The sequence below is a fragment of the Haliotis rubra genome, unplaced genomic scaffold (genome assembly GCF_003918875.1).
Source record: "Haliotis rubra isolate DU_JTF1 unplaced genomic scaffold, ASM391887v1 Scf873, whole genome shotgun sequence".
NCBI classification, from domain to species: Eukaryota; Metazoa; Mollusca; class Gastropoda; order Lepetellida; family Haliotidae; genus Haliotis; species Haliotis rubra.
In genome coordinates this window covers 242,211-263,690 of record NW_025767605.1, presented here as the reverse complement: position 1 = coordinate 263,690, position 21,480 = coordinate 242,211, and the positions used below count along the sequence as shown (strand labels likewise).

The following is a 21,480-nucleotide window of genomic DNA, read 5'->3' as shown; positions in this document are numbered from 1 at the left end:
GAACATGCACAAATAATATTGGAAATATTATCAACCATGACATTGTGTTGTTATGTGTCCATTTTCAAAACTGAAACAGAAAGATATCTGAGTATTAAATATGCTAAAGAATTCTGTGGGGAACCTACATACATAAAATGAAATGCAAGTAACAATTGTCACATGTGAATTTTTCATTTTTCTTTCTATCTCTGGGTGGAAGCTGTTTCCAACTTTTAAAAAAATCACACATATGCACTCAGCTGTCACCATGGTCAACAATATTCCCGATACCACAGTGTGCTCTTGGGTCATGTGCACCCTATCTCTACCGGGCCTGCCTTTGTCATTCTCAAGCCTTGACACCCTCAGGGGCAGGGGTGAAATTTGTAATCTGAGTGTCACCACTAATTAAGACTTGTAATAAAGTCATTTACTGAGTATCAAGTGAATGACTTCAAATACACAACTGTAGGGAACATAAAACATGGATGACCAGGAGGGAGCAGTGATTGTTGCATGGTATGCAATTTGCCTGAAAAGGTAAGGGACATTTCTGTTTTTAGTACATTAAATGTATACTGAAGTGTATAATTAGGTGTACATACACATGCGCATATACAAATTTGCAAGGAGAAATGTTCTTGTAAGCATAATCTGATGAAATAATTAGAGAATTCAAGGGGATTCCCCTGGTCTTCAATGGGGTACTACATCACTCAGGTCCGGTTATAGCCCGAGAAAGCCACATTTAAGAAAAACAGAGTTGAAAACAGCGTGGCTCAACCAGCAATGGTCATGGTTGAGTGATCGTGTGATGCGCTATTACTGTATTAGCTAATCCATGTTACCGTATATAATGTGAAATATTCAGTATGTAAAATCTAGAAATCAAGTTGAATTGTTCGTGGAGAAAAGTCCAGATAACGCAAACTAGCTGCCTCACATAGGTACTCAAACACCTTTTACGAATTATTTATGATTATACAACCAAGTATTTCTTTGAAGCATTTTAACTTATGGGAGGGTCAATTCAATGTTTTATCCTTTTCTGATAACTGTTTGAGATAAGAGCTGTTGCTGCTACAGTTACTATGTTTACATTCATGTTAAAAACTAAAAAAAACCAAAAAATTTTAGAAGAATGACTATTATTGCACAAATATACTTATAACCAGCTACATATGTGATGCCTAACTCTTTCCAGGGGTGGTGGGGTAGCCTAGTGGTTAAAGCGTTTGCTCATCACACAGAAGACCTAGGTTCGATTCCCCACATGGGTACAATGTGTGAAGCCCATTTTTGGTGTCCCTGTCGTGATATTGCTGGAATATTGTTAAAAGCGGCGTAAAACCCAACTTACTCACTCTTTCCATTCATAGCTGTTTTTAAGCAAAATTTATGACTAGATTTTCCATAATCAGTATTTTTGCCACCGTTGCAGTAATGACATTTTGAATTAGAGTTGAAATGTCACAGTAAATTTTATATTTCTTGACCAAAGTTCTCTGCTGATGCAATATACCAATCATACAAACCAAAGTAGTTGCCATGAAAGCATAAAAAAATACAGAAAATATGTATTTTCGTAAGAGCAAAAGCTAAAATTGCCCATTTCATAGAATGACCCATTAGCATGTCTAATTTTTTCTCAGAACATATGTTATCATATGTGAACTAAAAACTTCAACGAAAAAAAAGAAGCCGCTCATCATATGTTAACTAAACAAACAAACTACAAGTCACTAAAACAATTTCAATCCATTGTGATCAATGGGTGACGTTTATTTGAAAAAAACCCAGCATTAATTCCCTTACTTGTGGCTTTCCCGGGCGGACACCGAGTAGTAGATATAATGACAGTCTGAGATCAAGTCCAACAAAAGCCTCTGCAAAGCTTTATTTCACAAATAAAGCTTTTGTCAGGCCCTTAGATCTCGCCCCAGTATATCTACTACTTTTGAACCCCCAGTTAACTTCCCGGCCCCACGTGGCACTATTGTGCCGCTATGCCGTGTTGACAGGAGGTAACATTGTGCCGTATGGTATGATCAATAATTCCTGTCTAACGAACCCTCTCCCCTGGCCCATCTCTCAAGTAGTACAAGTTCGGCTCGTCGGCTTTGATGCCCACTTTATCTATGTTGTAAGTTTTGACTGACCATATCGGATCGGTGGCTCGCTTACGACTATCACCCTCGTGTTCCCCCGGCTGGTATAGGTACCTCACGAGGGCCCTATCTGGTATCTGTTTCTCTTTCCCACGCAATGGCGCGGCCAACTCAGCCACTATTGATTTTAGTTTGATAGCGTCGGCTGGTTTCTTGCCGGTGAGACGGGTGGTTTCGTGGTTTATGGCCGACACCACCTGAGGTAACCGCGCTACCCATTCAGTCGATCGTTTCCCCGGGTTGGCTATCTCTCTCGCATACTGATGCCCGAATAAGCGCTCGGCCAAAGTCCTATTGAATCTCTCAACTATGGCTTGGCTGCGATGGGCTCCGGCCGTGCCACGCCTGACCTTGGTATCGTGTTTGTCTAGCAGGTGTGACACGACACCCATGAACTCCTGCCCGGGGTCGACTTGCAGCTCTGTGGGCCACGTCAGCAGACTGCGCTTGTATATGCGTCGAATCCGCGGGCTACCTGGGCCGAGTCTTTCGCGGTCAAGGGTTCGGCTTCCTTGTAGCGACTGGCAACGTCCACGACGGTTAGGGCATACTTGTACCTCTTGTTGTGGGGTAGGAATAGGAGGTCGGCCTGGTGAACGCTATAGGGTATGTTAATACCAAACTTCCTTCTAGGCACGTAGCGTGGTGCCGGTAAATAGATCTGCCACAGGGCTTGCTTTTCAAGCCACGCTTTGGCCTCGCTTTTGGGGTACTCGCGTCATTTTAGCCAGCTTATGTACGGCACTAGCTCCTTTCCAGTACCCACGCGGGCTGTAGTAAATAGCCTCAAACTTTCTTTGGTTCCGTGACATGTCGCCCCCATATATACACCTATGTTCTTGGTTCAATTTTCTCATGCCCGTACGCGTACCTGTTGATCCCATCAATAGCTATCCAACGCTTAGTGTCTACGGCGACAGGGACGTCTTGTTTATAGTCAGTCCGTATATCCTATGCCCATCACTTCTAAGCGTGTTCATTTTATGTCTAAAGGTACGGGTCTTGAACAGGGCTTCCTTGAATCTGGCGTGTTTGATGTGTTGTTTCACCACGTACTTCTTAACACCCTTCGCCTTCCGGATATCACCATTGTCGGCCTTCAGGATGGAGTACATCTTGGGTCTCAAGCCTATGTACTGCGGCTATGGGCGTGCCAAGCACACTCGTCCTTCATCTTACCTAGGACCTTTTTATTTACCGTGCTGTGTATGGCATGGTCCTTGGGGTAGTCGCTGGTGTCATACAAATCGAGTAGGCGTTTTTCACGTCCTCGCATTACCGCCCTCGGTTCGAATCTCCATCAGCAGGAATCCGTGTCAGTGTACAGCACTTCACACCTGTCGCCGTACTGTTTTTTCAGTTCGTTGTAGTAAAAGTCGTACATCAGGTGTTTGGATAAATCGAGGATGCTCATCCCCACGTAAACAGGCCGGTTGAATTTGATGTGGCTTTTCTTCATGTGTAGGGCAACCAGGTCGTCGGTGAATATCTTGCTCCGGTTGAATGCTGGGCTGGCTATCAGTTTCCTGAGCTTGTCTTCCTCATTCGACCGAACCAGCTTCACGGTCACGACTTTCCTCAGGTTCTCGATAGTCTTACCGAACACCGAGTTGTTCATGAGCTTGTAGAGGTTTTTCTCAAAGTCACTGGTGGCCAGCTTCTGCAGGTCCGTGTTCATTCTGATGTAAGGCTCCATCCAGGGGCTCTGGTTGAACACGAGCACCCTGTGTATTTTGGTCAGCCTCATACCCAACGACAGGTACAGCTGTAGGTTGCGATAGTGAACTATGTACTTGGTCTTATTCATTAAGTTGGGCACGAAGTTTTCAACGTCTGCCACCCACCTAACAAGTTATGTTGGTACTCAGACATCCAGTCTGGGTTAACCCTCATACGTTCGGGGGCCAGGGGGTAGCTGTTGTGTGATGTGTGTAATGCCTTGGGGTATTCCAAGTCCACCTCGAGGATATAACCTTTGCTCAAATCGTCCGCGATGCTCATAACATCAATCTCGTGCGATGCCCATTCGAATCCCCCTGTGGGTAGATACTGGCTCATGGCCCAGCAGTACAGGTTGTTGGCGTCGAGGTAGAGAATATGATTGGTTGGCTTGCTTGGGTCGTAGCCCTTCACGTATTGATTACTGGCTTTTGAGTATCGTTTGGTAGCCATGGAAATCCCACCTCGCAAGCCTTTCTCAATGAATGGGTGCATGTCGTAATCGGTGAGCAATTCCAACTTAACTCCGGTCTTTTTCAGCAATGCATCCCACGACAGACCTGGGCTGGTGTAGTACCATCGCGGGTCGAGTTGGTACTGCTTAAAACACATCCTCCTAAACGTCTCAAACCGCGCCGGCTAGCAGGAGTACATCTGTCCTCAAGTACAGGTCGTGGTAGTCACCCAGATTCTTACAGCCCAGTTTATTCCATATGTTAATCGCGTCGCGAGTAATCGCCTTGAGTGATTGTCGAAGTCGGTCAGGTTGCTGTAAAATTCTCTGATGGGGGTAGTCGGTCTCGCTAACTTGGCCCAGCCATCCATGTACTGTCGTAGGAGTACACACCCTTCCTCATCAGCAGGGGTCGAGTCTCGGCGTCGGTATATCGATCGGTGATGGGGAAGGTATCGTTGGCCTTGACCAGACTGTCGAGTGATGACAGGAGGAACTGAACCGAGTCAATGAACCTCAGACCATTCAAGCTGAAGGAGATGTATCTCTCCATGTTGTTGGGGATGCACGTCAGGTTGCCGTCGACTTTCGCGATGGCCTGCATGATCAAGTGAGAGTCGTACCCTCTCAAGTTGTGGAAGACCACGGGGATGTTTATTGTCTTGGGGGTGATTCTAAGCTTGAGGTTACACACGCTATGAGCGGCGCCTCTATACTTACCGATGACGTGGCAGTGATCTCTCACCGAATCACCGTTCAGTGGGCTATCACACACGTGACAGTGAGTGCTGCAGGAGTCATACGCATGGGAGCGACTGTGTATAGTGCATTCCTAATACTTTTCTCTTCCTCCTGCAAACACTTTAGAAACTTTTCAGCCGCGTCGGGACCCCTGTACACCACGGGAGCTTTCGTTTCCCCATCACACAGGACGACCACGTATCCAAACCCACAGGCCTCATGCTCCTGTGTTTTTTGTGTGGCTGGGGTACCCCCAGCAGCCCCGCCGGCGGCAGCCTCAACGGGTTTGACCAAGGCTTCGAAGTCGGCGTAGATGACATAAGGCACGGACATCTGATTCTTGTGGTTGGCGAATGTTAGGATATTGTCGCCTTCCTTAGGCATGTCGACTTGTATGGCCGTCTGCCCCACACATTGGCAATCCCCCCGGTGTGATTCCAGCAGGTCGGGTCGGCTGAAACCGTGCAGGCATCGTACACAAAAGTGTTTTTTCTCGTCGTGTTTCGACTGGTCGTGCAACAGCCTGCTGAGGTGTTTTATCCACGTGTAGTGATACTTATCTCCTCACTGGATCATGAATATATTGATAACGCAGCGACCCAACAGTTGGGGTCCTTCGTGCCCAAAGACGTTTATGGCTATATCATTCTGTTTTTCTATTTTAGTGATCTGAGATATGGGGGTGGGTTCGGTTATATCATCCCAGTTGAGCCCATCGTCTTGGGGATAACTAGAAGGTCTGTTCGAATCAGCTGGAAACAAGGCTGACCTGATAGCTAACCTCATGCAGTCGTCTCCTCTATTCTTGATGTTGACTATGGCCTGTTTTGCCTTGTAGTAGGGGGGCAAGTCTAGGTACGACCCGCCTCTGAATGGCACGTAGTAAGCTATGTCTAGATAGACATTATCGATTTTATCCACGACCCACCCGGACCCCATGTGTGTGTAGCGTTCTAGGTATTCTCGTATCTGCTGAAAACTGATATCGATTGACTCTTCTATAGTCTCAGTATGAGTCACGACTTCTTGTTTACCTCGGAAGTAAGGCTGAACGTACTCAGTGACCCCAGCGGGGGTTCCCCCCGCGCCCTGCTGTTTATCAAGTGACATTTTCACTGTGATTTGAAACTTTATACTTCCCAAATCGTTTAGTTCCTCATTGACTTATCAGCGATTAGAGGCTTGATATCGGCGATGTCTATGTTCCTATCAACATGCATGCGCCAGCCTCTCAAATAGTTACCTACAGCGCGCTCAGTGCGCATGAACTCTAGGTCAATAGCTCCATTCTGCCGTAATAGTTCTACAAGCTGTGGCTTCCTCATACGGGAATAACCTATTAACCCCAAATCGCGTGCCTCTTGTTTGAGTTGTTTTACAGTGTGGGGCTTTGCTACGGGGTCATTTAGTAATGTGACTAACCCGGCTCTCCCCAGGTGGGAATAACCCGTCAACCCTAGCTCTTTTGCTCGGAGTTTTAGTTGTTTTACCGTGGGTGGGGGTTGTATGTTAAGTAATCTCAACAACTGTGGTTTGGTCATTCTAGAGTAACCAATTACACCCCGCTGTCTCGCGATCTGCTTGAGCTCACGAGTAGTAGACATTGTGTACCCACCTAAGTATATCAATCTCTAATTGGGCCGCCGGCAAGGGAGGTACCTTGATAAAAAATAGAGGTCCTTAGTAAATATCTAGATAGACCTTATCGATTATACCCTTGACCCACCCGGAACATGCGCAGCATAGTAGGGTGTTTTGTATTATTTGCAACGAGTCGTCAACAAGTATATCTATCTCCCCATGCACATCTATTCGTCCACCATCAAAGTAATTCCAAGTGTGCCCAGCCCACGGTACATCAAACCCTACTTTCACCATGATTGTAAATGAGCACCCCTTATATAGTTCGCTAACAATCATGGGTTTGAGGACACTGATATCTATACTTTCCCCCACATCCATCTGCCAGCTTCTCAGGCAGCGACTTTCCCTGGGCTCAACTTCCACGAACATTGTCATACCTAGGTGTGCACAGTCTCTAATTGGGCCACTGGCAAAGGGAGGTAACTCCTCCAGCCTTACACTGCTATCCTGAGGAGGCGCCTACGTTCTTTTCTGTAGTCTTTTTTCTTCTCGTAGATAAGATGATGTCTGACTACGTTTGCTCCGTGAGCTTTGCATAGACAGTAGTGACCTTTCACCCCGACACCACACACAGAACACGTGTAGTTGATACTCTTTATATGAAAACAACACTACCCCTCAGTCCTGCAGCTCCTACCACAGGCCTCGGTCTTCCCCATAAGTATGTATTCGCATTTGTACGGGGCAGGTCTCATCTTTGGTATACTTATATGAGCACTTAGTCTAATTGTTTTGCAACCAACGCAGTCGCTGCTAGACCCAGCGCGATAAAGATCAATTCCCGGTCCATTTGCCCCGGGGATGGTGTGTAGTACTGAGAGAGTGTGGGCTTAGGAGGGAGTTGTTCTAGCTGTTTACCGGTTAGCAGGTATAATTCTCTCGCTGCATCGTCGACATCATGGAATGTTTTAAAGGCATGGTTCTCAAGCCTGAGTTGTTCGTTAATGTAATCGATCCTCTGTACACGTTTTTTCGCGTACTCAGATTGCGCTGCTTGTAATTTCTCCACAGCTATGTCGTGGCGCTTACGCTCAGCTTGTATCTCAGCCGCATGTGACTCTCGTAGTTTCGAGAAGAGGAAATTACTCCCGGAAAATGCCAGGGCGTTTACTAACGCCCCGCCAACCATCATGGCGATCGTAGCCATCCTATATATAGTTACATTTACTTCAAAATATTTTCCGGTAGGATCCCTTGTTTTACTAGGATGTCCTTGGTGGCCATCGCCATACCCAGGTTCATTATGAGCATGCCCATATCCTGCAGGTTGAAATCTAGCTTGATAGTCGGTTGTTTAAGCACCATTTTGGTCAACCGAGCGTACCCTACGGCTAGACTGGCGACCACGGTGGCGTGGTATGCATCGTTGACGAACTTTTTCCCCTCAGACATTATGTATATGATATAAAAATATATATTTATAACATGATATGGACGGTTGACCTCTAATTGTGGGGGTTCCAGGGGGGGGATACCCTTCCTGGGTGGTTGTTTATTATATAACCATGAGATAGCCACGGCAGCAGTTGCGCCTGCAATCAACAGGAGTGGAGCCCGGCTCCACGTGTTACTCTTAGACCACCTTTTTCTACCGGCGGCGACTCTCTTAGGGTTCTTCTGCCTGGTGACTGTAGGGTTCACCTTCAGTTGGGGTGGGGTTTCCTCTGAAGGGGTCACCCCCAGTTGGGGTTCCCCCAACGTTGGGGTTTGGGGGCTCATTTCTTGGGCAGCATCCATCTTGTATACTATTATTATTATTTTTCCCCTCCTTAAATTGGCAATGCTTTGCCGTGATAATCGCCGCCGTCACCGGGGCTAAAAACATACCGTATTTGTGGTACAGCACGCAGCTGATAGAGCTCAAGGCGTGTTCAATAAAAGGGTCTTTCTCGAGGTCCTCCCACAGGTGAAGTTGGCGTTCCTGGGGAATGGGAACGAAGTACGACGCTATACCAGTGTAGATCTGGGTCATAGCTGATCCTATAGTCTTTGTCATCTCGGCCCCGAGTCTAGCCTCGTATCTAGCGTACAGCTTATCAATTTCTTCGGTTGACATTTTGTGAATTTTATCGGGAGTGTAGTCCCCAAAGTAATGTTTGGCTTTGCCACCAACAGCCAGCGCTACCAGTCTCTCTCGCTTCTCATCGTCCCCTCGCTTATCATCCTCCCCTCGCTTATCCCCCTCCAACAGTTGTTCTAGCAATTCATCACACTCCATCTTATAATGTAATAAGTAAGTTTTAGTTTTAATAATATAATACCCGATGCAGGTGAGATAATGAGATAAAGGTTAAGTTGCACACGGCTAGCACTTCAAAAACAACCATCGTAACAATTAATTGCTTAGTTTTGCTTAGCATTTGCTTAGCTTTGCTTAGCATTTACTTAGCATTGCTAAGCTAAAACACCCTAGAGGCCACGGGTTGGTCGGTCTTGAGCACGAGCTTAGCATGTTTAGTTTCAGCGAGCTGTTTCTTCACACGTTCCCGTTCTAGTTTGCTCATCACATCGTTCTCTCACAAACACTCCTTGAACGAATCCCTGTCCTTGCAGTGAAATAAGGCCACCCATCGCGTCTGCTCCCTGAGGTCTTTCAACACCGAGTTGAACTTCTGCGTTAGTACCCAGACGCTGTGCTTTGCGTGCCTGCCGGAGAAGGCCAGGTATAATAGCATGTCTCTCTTTTTTGTTATCTCTCGATTAACGCTGCAGTCGTCCAGTATGAACAGAGTAATGTTTGGCTTTGCCACCAACAGCCAGCGCTACCAGTCTCTCTCGCTTCTCATCGTCCCCTCGCTTATCATCCTCCCCTCGCTTATCCCCTTCCAACAGTTGTTCTAGCAATTCATCACACTCCATCTTATAATGTAATAAGTAAGTTTTAGTTTTAATAATATAATACCCGATGCAGGTGAGATAATGAGATAAAGGTTAAGTTGCACAAGGCTAGCACTTCAAAAACAACCATCGTAACAATTAATTGCTTAGCTTTGCTTAGCATTTGCTTAGCTTTGCTTAGCATTTACTTAGCATTGCTAAGCTAAAACACCCTAGAGGCCACGGGTTGGTCGGTCTTGAGCACGAGCTTAGCATGTTTAGTTTCAGCGAGCTGTTTCTTCACACGTTCCCGTTCTAGTTTGCTCATCACATCGTTCTCTCTCAAACACTCCTTGAACTAATCCCTGTCCTTGCAGTGAAATAAGGCCACCCATCGCGTCTGCTCCCTGAGGTCTTTCAACACCGAGTTGAACTTCTGCGTTAGTACCCAGACGCTGTGCTTTGCGTGCCTGCCGGAGAAGGCCAGGTACGATAGCATGTCTCTCTTTTTTGTTATCTCTCGATTAGCGCTGCAGTCGTCCAGTATGAACAGAGTCGACTCCCCCTTGAATTTGTTGTGATAAGCTTTCAACCAGTCCTGCAGACGTGTTCCCGGGTCGACTTTGTGTACGGCCGGGTCCGTCATAACCCAAGGTCTTTCCGTGTACATTCTATTCATGTGCAGAGTAGGGCACATGATAACGATGTTATCGAACACATCCCGGTAGTACCCCTCCAACATATCCAGCACGAAAACGGTCTTCCCACAACCAGTCTGCCCACACACTATGGCGCAGTGTGGGTCGCGGGGCAAATCAATGCCGCCAGCAGGCAGTGGCCTGCCGCCAGGCAAATCAGTAGATGGCTTGCACGAATCTCCCATTGTCTATATTAAGTTGCGCCGTCCATAATAGCGTACAGATATAATTTCAACTTGCCCGCGGGTTGAGCCTTCTTGGTAATCTGGATTGTTATCCCCTCGCTGCCGTTGTCGATGCGGCGACCGCTGCCGTGCAATTTATCGTTGTCCGTGGATCGCATGTCCAACCATAGCGTGTGCTTGGTGGTCAGGTATTCACCAATCTGCACGGAGGATAGGTGCAGGTCTTTGGTTATGTGTGGGTGTTGTTTGATAGCCGGTAGCTTTTTTATCTCATCCCACTGCTGGTATGCCCTCATACCATGACTGAACAGCTGGTTGGGCACGCCCTCTATGGTCACTTCCACCTTTTCAATCTCGGGGTTGAAAAACTTCTCGCTGTCCCTTTGGAACGGCTCGTAATCATCCACGGGGACGACCAGGATACCTTTCATCGATCGCGCCGGCACGTTCAGGTTGATATTCCACACAGTGTCGCTCTTATCCCGCACGACCGATCTATGCCTCAGTATGCGGTCGTACAGGATGGCCACCTTCCCCGAGTACTGGGTTCGAACCTGCCTTGCCAGCTCCGGGCTAGTGACCATTTCGAACTCCAGAGAGATGTTGTCTATGGTGTAACTGGCCTCATCACCGTTCGGCGTACGCACTACTTTGCTGTAGTTGTTAAATGTGAGCTCGTATTCAAGCCTATCACCCAGCGCGGCCTGGTAAAAAGGCGCGTGTTCCGTGAGCAACTCGAAGTCAAGCGGCACGCAGAATCTGTTCCCGTACGCTTGGGCGATGGCCTTTTCACCGTCCGAGATCTTGTCTAACTGGTCTGCCGTGAAGCCGTACTTCCCACGCCGCAAACCGAAGTCGATTTGCTGATACCTTGGTACACGTCATTGACGCTCTCCCTCGCTTTTCAGAGGTCCCGTAGCAGTGAAACACGCCGCTGTCGCCGATGCTCAGCACCTCGTTACCGCTGATCTTGATGGTGGTTTTCTTGATGATGGCTCGACCTACGTTCCACACTAACTCGCGTTTGTCGTTGTCGGAGGTCAACGTGAGGTTGAACGTCAGTCGAACCGTGCCTGGTACGATAAGGTCATTCTCACCCAGGTTTGGGAATCTAACCAGCAGCGTTTGGTTCTGGTCTATCTTGCTGGGATTGTTGGTGATGGTCACCGACTGGCGCACGGCTCTGACGCCTAGAGGCTCTCTTGATCCTCGGAAAGGATCTAGTTTCCTACCATACATTGTTATATAGATAAAATATAAAAGTTTAATATAAATAATGGCTGAAGGCGGTCATGAGTACATCCCGATGGATGATATGTGGGATGATAGTGTGTGGGAGGATGACACCACATTCACGAACAACCCCTTAAGTGCTGAACATGTACAGCCGGGGACGTACCCCAATGTGCTAAAGAAACATCAGACAGTCTCATGAATCAGAACCCATGGTTCGGTCCCCTCAAACGCCAATCCGTTTTCGGGTCTAGCTTGAATTTGTTGCAAATACGTTCGTAGGCCCGTCTATCGTACTGGTTGTTTACTGCGTCCCATGCTTTGTCCTGTGGTAGTGGAGCGATGATCTCTTTGAGGATACGTCTGACCTGGTAGTACACGTGGAACGTGAACACAGACTGACTCAGCGGTCCCCGCTGAGTGTCGGTTAATGTCAAGCCACACTCCGTTGTAGTGCACCACACGGCGAAGTTGAGTTGATTCTGCCAGAACTGCATCGGGTTGTTGAACCAAGCGTGGACTACCTTAACGTTAGTCACCGAAAACCTATACCTAGCACATACATCTATTAACTGGGCGGCGCCGAAATACACCCCAGCAGCGTCGACCACGATCTTCATGTGTGGGAAATCTATATCCAGTTTAGGGTAAAACACTCAAGGGGAGTAAAACACTCCTTGGGAGGATGCTCCTCCTTGTTTGTCCATTTTTAAAGTATTATATAATGGGTATATATACTCTAACATGTACGTAACACTTCCAGGAATAACGAGCGGCGAGGCCATTCAGCTGATGCACGCGATCGATAACACGTCAGGTCAACTCGAAGTCGCACTCTGCGATATCACCTACCTATCGCGATGGACTAACATCAACGTCAACAACAACAAGCTGTTCGTCAGTGGTGCCCGCAACCAGATAACTGACGGCTACTACAGCGTGTGCTCGCTAAGCGACGAGGTCTTCAAACCCTTGGGAGCCGAACTCAAGATAAATGACTCAAACGGCACAGTGGTGTTAATCAACAACGGAATAAACCCCTTGAGGCTCGGCCGGCCATTGGCGAGGACACTCGGTATGGCGCCGGACGAGATAAAACCAACAACTACCGTCACAGGCACGAAGTTACCCGACCTAGTACCGTACCGAGAGCTGTGCATTCATCTCGCCAGCTGAGCACAACGGACAACATTCAAGGGGTCACCCTTCCACGATACTGAGAGCCGTACCGGTGAAAACGAGAGAAATACAACGACGGTAGAACCGAAGTCGTTTTCACCGCCAGTATAAGAGGTTAACTCGGGGCAACATCCCTGGGCTGATAATATCGGTGTTAGATATAAATCATAATCCCGTGAATATAGGATACCTCAGCATAACGCTGCACATAAAGTGACTAGCGCACAAGGCCCCGGGATGAGGTTGAAAAAATGCATCAATGCGGGGATCTCCGACCTCGGGGACACACGCGGATTTGACGACCCCGGAGTAGATGGTAAATTGTACGCCTTGCAACTGAAAAACAACATTTACAAACGCGCTGAAGTCCCCTCCATCGGTAGAACCCTAGGTGACATAGTAGATGTCTCAGGAGCGGCCCTCAACACTCGGTTCGATCTAGTCCGTATTGGCGATGATAGATGGGCGGTATCCCAATCGTTCGGAGGCAAACTGTTCGACTTAGAAGACGTTGATAGCACGACCGTCGTCCGAAACAAACCATATACGCTCGTCTTCACCGACGATGACAAGTGGGTGTTGTTGCCCGCTAAAGTCGACTGGTTTCTCAACATTAGACTTGGCTCCCCCTACGTGTTCACGGAGAACAAAGACAACTACCTAAACAAAGTCGTGAACAACGGAACCCTGCTCGTAGCTTACGTCCCGGTGCAGAGACGTAGCGTTGTCATCAGCCCAGTCGCCAGTATGGCAGCCCACATGCTATCGAGTAAACCGGGTGTGCAAGACGGAGCATTGCAGTTGGTATCTGAATTCGCTGGCGTGGTCAACATCCTGGCGAGCCTACCGGCGAACTCCACGCTGGTCATCAAAGTCTACCTAGGGGAACCATCGCCGGATGAAGTCGAAATTGTAAAGGGGATCAAACTCCGTTGGGGGAAACAACACCAGTATCACGTTTGCACTGTTTACGTTCGGGTGGGTGTCGACTCCCACACCAGTCTGCAGGGGGTCACCGTGACCGTGGAAGCCACGATATCACTCACCAAGATCTTCCTACCCGACAACATACACTTCATGGGGGTGAAGTGCACCCCTGAACTATTATCAGAAAAACAATTGGAAACTATCTCGTAATAGTGTTATAGCAATGTCCAATCGGCATCGGCCCAACGTTACACTCGGGGATCTAGGAGACACGGAGGGATTCGATCTGCCTGGTGAGGAAGACACCTCGTACGTCCTGCACTTTGACGGCCACGTGTATAGGCCGATTGCTCTGGCAAGCTTAAAGGAACCCGAATGGTTGCTCAATATGACCCTCACCGCACCTTATATCTCATTAAATGGATATAGGCGTATCTCTGAAATTAGGAATAACAGTACCTTGCCCGGGGGTTTCATTCCGGGGCCTAATACAAATATTATACTAAGACCGGTTTTACCCAATATGTTACAGGCATACGAGGGGGGTGAGTTAAGGTTTAACCGCTACTGGTACGAGGAGGTTCCGGCTATGGTACCAGGCTCCACACTCATCATAGAAGTCTATCTCCTTAGACATTCTGTTAGTAAAGAGCAACAACTTTTACCCGGGGTGACAGTACACTGGAGTCCCCGGACCAATAACCAACGTTACCGTATCATCATACAACCGGACCCCTCAACGGGTTCTATAGCCCCCTCAATAAGACCCTCCTATGGGGCTCGTGTGGACGCAGAGTTACCTATTAACCTCTCACCTATTTCCCTGCATGAGGATCTATACCTTATAAGCCTCAAGTACGTTGATCGACTATTAACTGAAGCCCAATTAAAAAATATCTCATAAGATATATTATATGCACACAGAATGGGGTTGTACCCAGTCGCAGAGGAAGTCCCGAAGCCACTGGAAACCATAGACGGGTTCCGCTTGAAACAGTTATGTGACATAAAATGCCAACTAGAACAAGACCGCGACACACAGGCAGCATTGTATAAGAAGTACCATAGAGCTTTCAATGTCGTGGATGGGGTTGATACTGCCCTTATGGCTACCAGTATGGGGTTAGGGACAGTAGGTGTGGGGTTGTTGGCCACCATCATAGCCGCACCCGCAGTGCTAGGCATCGAAATAACAGCTGGGGTGTCAGGGTTGGCTGGATTGGTGTTTAAGTTTGTGTCACGCAGACTGCACCGGGAAGGCATTGAAACACGACGAGATCAGGATTCGACAAGTACCGTAAGATGAAACAAGAAATCCGGCTCAAGTCTCGTAAGTCTGCTATCAGTGAAGACGAGAAAAAAAAATACATAGGACAAGGGGTACGAAACATTAAACTGTTTCACACGACATAGTGCCATGTGATCAGGATCGCGGTCATAGTGGCACAGTAGTGCCACGTGCGACACTATTGTACCACGTGGGGTCGGGAAGTTAACTGGGGGTTCAAAAGTAGTAGACAATTGGGGGCGAGATCTAAGGGCCTAACAAAAGCTTTATTTGTGAAATAAAGCTTTGCAGAGGCTTTTTGTTGGACTTGATCTCGGACTGTCATTATATCTACTACTCACCGCTTGTCCAAAACCCAGTTTGTTGGTTGGCTACGCCAATAGGCATTTGGTAATTATGCAGGCTAATTAAAATGTTGGAGGTTTGAGGCTCAATGACAGAATTCCTCACCTGGCAATAAAGGCATGGTCCACCTCATTGAAATGTCGTAGGTAGAGTCGAGCATAGTTTGACCTAAAACATGGAAAAGAGTTCCAAATAAGAGAACAATGTGTGTGTGTCATGAAAATATGAAAACAGGAAAGAAAGGGAATTGGGGTCGTTATCCAAAACCTATAGGAGGGGCATTAATACATGACAGATCACAGTTCCATTTACATGGTCATTCACTGATGAAGAGTGGTGAGAGTTCACGGGGAATATGAGTGCGAGTGTACATGTGTGCGTGCGTGCTTGCCTGCGTGCATGTGAGGGAGAGAGAGATATATCAGAATTTGATAGTGCCCCCGCACATCATAAATGAATGATCTGTGTACAAACTTGAAGAGTCATGTTTATTGTGTAACGCCACATATTCTTGCTATATGACAGCAGTATGTAGCTAATCAAGTCTGGAACAGACAATCCTGTGATTAACATCATGAACATTGATCTCCTCAAATGAAATACAATGACATGTATCAAACAAGTCAGTGAGCCTGACCACCCAATTCCATTAGTTGCCTCTTGTGACAAATATTTGTTACCGAAGACCAATTCTAGCCTGGATGTTTAGGTTTACATTATTCTACTGACATGATGAATGATGACTGTGGATGAAAATCAGTAAATGTAATTTTCTGACTAAAATTGATATTTTATACTTATCCTGACTCATGCTTATTGCTTGTCTCCCTTTCCTTCCAAATGCTAGTGGAACACTTGAATCCCCTTTTGAAGCTTCCCAGGTTTTGGCGGGAAACGGCGCCACCTGTCTCCCATGCTCTTCACTCTCTCCGTATTTTATAGCCCGACACACTGATTTACTGGGAAATCCAGAGTGCCTTGAGGGGAAGTTGGGAGGGCTTACCTCATGGGTCAGGATAAGTATAAAATATCAATTTTAGTCAGAAAATTACATATTTTTCCTTATCCTGACTCATGCTTATTGCTTGTAGAATCCGACGGTATAGGTGGTGGGTCAAGCCACCTCTGGAGTCCTTAGTGTTGAATTTACGTCCTATATACCCCCATGGGAACTTTAAATGGCATTGCTGCTGTTGATCCATATGTCGAAATAATTTGGTAATTTGGGGGGACCACAATATATCAAACTCTTCTGTAATCGTACATGTGGATTTAAATAATTCCAACTCTTGATGGTCATATCAAGTGGAGTAGTGACCCAATCCGTGTACCAGTAATTCCTTACAAGTACAGGGTCCAATATTCATGCTAGTCTGTTCTAGACGTGTACATGGACTATAAGCTCTATTCCTTGGGAGTACGAGCTTTGCATGACATGCGGTAAAAGTAGCAATGTCTCTGAGGTAGTGGTTAGCAAATACTGTCTCCGATTTCCCAAAACACCCTTCCATGATCGTGGATATTGAGCAGTTTCCATGTAGAGCGAGAGTAGATGCCAGTGCTCTAACTTCGTGCGGATTGGAGGCTCGAGGAGGCTCAAGTCCTGCTGCCTTGTAGGCTCGTAGTATGATTGCTCTCATCCAAACTGATATCGAAGTACGTGAGATCTCTGTGGGTGTCTCCGACGATATGGGGATGAAAAGGCGTTTGAATTTTCGTCTCCTGTTTTTAGATCTTTGTAAAAAGATTTTCAGTGCTCTGACTGGGCATAAGGATAGGTCCTGGATATCCTGTGGCCCAGGGATTGATGATAATGCTGGGACGTGGGACTGTCTGTCGGGTTGACCTGGCAGTTGATTCTTAGCTATGAAGTCCCATCTCAATCCCAGATGAACGATGTTGTGATGTGCATCAAACGTATACGTTCAAAGTCTAGAGCATGTATATCTGACATCCGTGCTGCTGTTGCCAAGCGATCAGGAAGAGAGTTTTCTGTGTTAGAAACTCATAGGATGTCCTGTCTAGTGGTTCATAAGCATCACTGGTGAGAAGCTGTAGAACTACGTTAAGATCCCAAGCCAGCGCTTTAAACTTCCTTTGTTGACCTTCCAAATTGAAGGATCGTAGTAAGGCCAGTATTTCTGGTACTTTAGTCAGTTTAACACCTGACTTCCTGGTGATTACTGAGCTGAGGGCCGCTAGGTATGTAGATAGTGTTGAACCTTTTAATTGTATTATTTGTCTGAGATGACAAAGATATTCCGCCACTTGAGGATGAGTTACTTTCATTGCTGTGAAGCCTTTTCTCAAGGCGTATTTCTCAAAACTCTGCCACTTGTCGTTATACAAGGTGCGGGTAGATTTGCGTAAAGCTAGTGTAACTGCTTTAGCTGCTCTGGCGGAGCATTCTTCTTTCGTCAAGCAAGTTTTGATACACTCAATGTGTGTAGCTGGCACACTGTGGGGTTCCCGTGTGCTTGCTTGGTGTGCGGATGTATCAGTAGGTTCGGCCAATCTGCGAGTTGCAGTTTTGGACTTCCAAATTCTTGTGTGAGAATAGGAACCCATATTGTCGCTGGCCAGTAAGGCGCGATCAAATCAGTTGCAGCTTCCTCGTCTGCTTGATTTTCTGCAACACTTGTGGTATTAGAGCTGGAGGAGGAAACGCCTAAGCGTTTAGTCCTACCCCGGAGATGCTTGGAGCATCTGTTGCCCATGCTTGTGGATCAAGAATCGGAGAGACGAATGTTGGAAGCTGTTTGTTGAATTTTGTTGCAAACAGGTCTATTAGCGGAAATCTATCGTCTATTCCGTCGGGGATGGTTGTGTTGGATGAGATAGGGCGTCTGCTATCACATTCTTGGCTCCAAGAAAGTGGCATGGTCTTAGATGTTCAAGTCATCTATTATGCTGAACAGATGAAAGCTGAGGTCTAGTAGATATCTGGACCTTGTTGATCCTTGTTTGTTGATGTAGAATGCCACTGTGTCCGTGTGGATCATCAGTTGTGCATTCCTTAGTATGCTGGATCAGTGTAGTATGGTCCTACTGCTTTCATCTCAAGCATGTTGATATACATACTGCTCCTGACTCGACCATTTCCCTGCTGCCACTTCGTTGTCGAGGTGAGCTTCCCAGCCTTGAAGTGATACATGTACATAGAGATGAGTGTTGCACTCCGCTCTGATAAGTAGATTCCTCCGCAAATATTCGACTTCCGAGTCCACCATAGACTTATGGTTTCAATCCGTCCGGTAGTCCGAAGGAGTCCAGACTATTGAAACGGGCGTACACGCACCTAAAGTGGGCGCAATTGTAGTCTTCCTCTGTGAGTCATGTCTTGGGCTGACGTGAGAAGACTGAGTAGGCTCTGCCAACTTCGTAATGGTAATGGAGAGAGTACTGCTTGAGATACGATGGCTTGTATCTAGACAACGATCCTCTGAGACGACGTTGTAATTCTGTGGAATCCTTGCCATGTCCGTAAAGGAAGCGAAGCAACCTCCGGATCTGGGACTGCCATCGTTATGAAGTCTATATATAGTAGACTGGCTGCCACGAACAAATTTCGTCAACGTATGTTGCTACAATTCGTCGGATAAACAGTCTTCAATCTGCTGACAGGGAAGGTCTCTAAATCCCGTGAAGACGGTCAAATCACGCTGTACCCTGCTAACTGGACTGTAAACGGACTGTAAATGGAGCCCTCCTCCCATGTTGAAATGTTGTTTACAATCTGTAAACAACTTCCTGACATGTGAGCGATGTCCGACTTCTGCGCAGGGCGTTGTCTCTCATGGACCAATCAAAATGCAGCATTTTGATTCCTTTCAGATTCCCGCGATGTGACGTCACCAGTGTTGCAGGAAAAAGATCCTTGTAGAATCTTGTGCAGTCGTTGATTTCTTCATCAACACTCGGCTTTGTCCGTAAGCTCCCGAAGTTAAACGAGTGACCACGTGTATAGAGGGCTGAATGGTAAACGCGCAAAAGATTTCGCCGCGTAATACCGATGTAGGTAGACTGACTCCCTGGCTGCTGTGACTGTTCCTTCATTCCTGAAGATAATGCAGTCGTCATCTTATACAGATGATTAGCTGAAATTCCATACTTGCTTAACGCTGTTACTTGTAGACTGTATTCATCGGTCTCAATGAAGCGTCGTAAAATACCCCCTTTGTGTTGAATACACAAAGGTGTTTGTAGAGTTGATACTTGCAACTTCAGTGTAAGATCTACAACGGGAGTCGTTGATGATCTTGCAGTTCACATCAATTTCTGGAGCCTTTCATGAAGGGTTCTGTGTGAAGTAGTGGGAAATCCCTGGCTTGGACGTCGGGGATATGTTTTTGACTGTGGAACTTCATAGCCTTACCAAGGCTGTGCTGAAATTCTCCGGTAGTATCTATCAAGTCGTTAGCTCTGAACCGCGACGACTTGACTGCCTGAAGATCTGCCCGTAGGTAAATTATCTGTATATGGACATGAGTCCCTCCTGGATTCTTAAGAAACATCTTTAACCTTCATGAATGTGTAGGTTCTCAGCTTCGAGGAGAGTTTTTGTGCAGTTAATCCCGCTACCCTCTTCTGATGTAGATATATCTTTTTTGAAGACCCTGAATCCTTTCTGGAGATCAGTCTGAAGATCTGCCTGAAGACCTGCCTGAAGATCTGCATGATCGAGATGAGGGTCTCATTGATAGCTCTTGACCTGGCTAGGTCGAAGAAGGTTCGTCTGGTTACTGTGTCTAACTGTGAGACAGGGTTGATAGGTGGAATCGTGAGTGTGTCTATATCATCATTCAACATCAAGTACGAGAGTGCTCCATTAGCCTCCTAAGAGGGTGATGCGAGTTCCAAACCGTTGGCCATCCATGACTTGATTTCAGAGTCGGAATTTTTTTTTAATAATTCCGCCATCATCTTCCGATTTAGCAGTATCATGCTCTGAGGATAGATGTCTCCTAGTGTCTGGAGACCTTTAAGGTGATCTGTATGGTGATCTGCGTGGTGATCTGTATGGAGACCTGCGTGGTGAGCTTCGTGGCGAACCATACGTTCGCGCGAACCTGCGTTGTAGGTGAACAGCTCTGTCGAGGGTTGGAGTCTTGTGACGAATCTCTGTGCCTTCGCACGGGTGTAGATTCTCTTGCGGGTTCGTGACGAATGTGCGCATCTGAGGTAGATGACAATCTGCGTGGGTTCGGTCGAACGTAACTGGTGTAGGCTCTACATTGGTAGGACTGCCAGACCTTCGTGCGGACGTTGTAGTCATGCTTGCGTGCAGGTTCGTGACGAATGTCCGCATCTGAGGTAGATGACAATCTATGTGGGTTCGGCCGAACGTAACTGGTGTAGGCTCTACATTGGTAGGACTGCCAGACCTCTGTGCGGACGTTGTAGTCATGCTTGCATGCAGGTTTGTGACGAACGTCCGTATCTGACATCGATGGTGATTTACGTGCGTTCGGCGAAAGTCTAGTCCTTCCGCCGAACGTAGTCGGTGCAGGTTCCACGTTGGTATGGCTGCCAGATGTTTGTGCGGACGCTGTAGTCGAGCTGGAATCTTCCTGTAGGCTCTGCAGGACGTTGGTTCCCAACGGACGTGGTGTGCAGCTCCGTTGACCTTCACTCGGGTTCGTCGCAGACGTCGTCTTCGTCGCAGCTCTCTCGCGTGCAAACCGTTGTTCCATCAGATCCAACATCTGTTGGGTAAATTGCTGCATAAAGGCGCCCGGGTTGAAGGTCTGCGTTGTCTGTTGTACTGACGACGCATCTGAGACGGATGAGGCTTCTTCCGAAGGGCGTTGATCCTTCGTGCCGAACGTCTGCGTTGAAAGGTTGTCCTGCGTGGTCACTGTAGAAGACGTCTTCGTCTTCTTCTTAGATGTGATCTCAGGGATGAGGATGGGCGGCTCATCGTAGACATCTACTTCTTCCAGAGGGACGACCTCAGGTGAAAAGGACCTCGTTTTCTGTGTTGCCCCATGTGGAGACTTCGACGAAGTCTTAGTTGTAGCTGACTTCTTCCTCTGGGAAGATGATGCCCTAGTCTTCTTAGACTGCGAAGAGGAAGTATCAGATGTAGATGATCTCTTCC

General features: G+C 47.1%; 1 protein-coding gene across 1 annotated transcript in view; it reads right to left on the bottom strand.

Moving 5' to 3' along the window:
* The window catches only part of LOC124263234 (autophagy-related protein 9A-like), a 216,914-nt gene that overhangs the window by 74,142 nt on the left and 121,292 nt on the right, over positions 1–21,480 (bottom strand). The window contains exon 14 of the mRNA XM_046697826.1: positions 15,486–15,548. Coding sequence (XP_046553782.1) covers positions 15,486–15,548 — 63 coding nt within the window. The remainder of the gene's footprint in view (positions 1–15,485; positions 15,549–21,480) is intronic.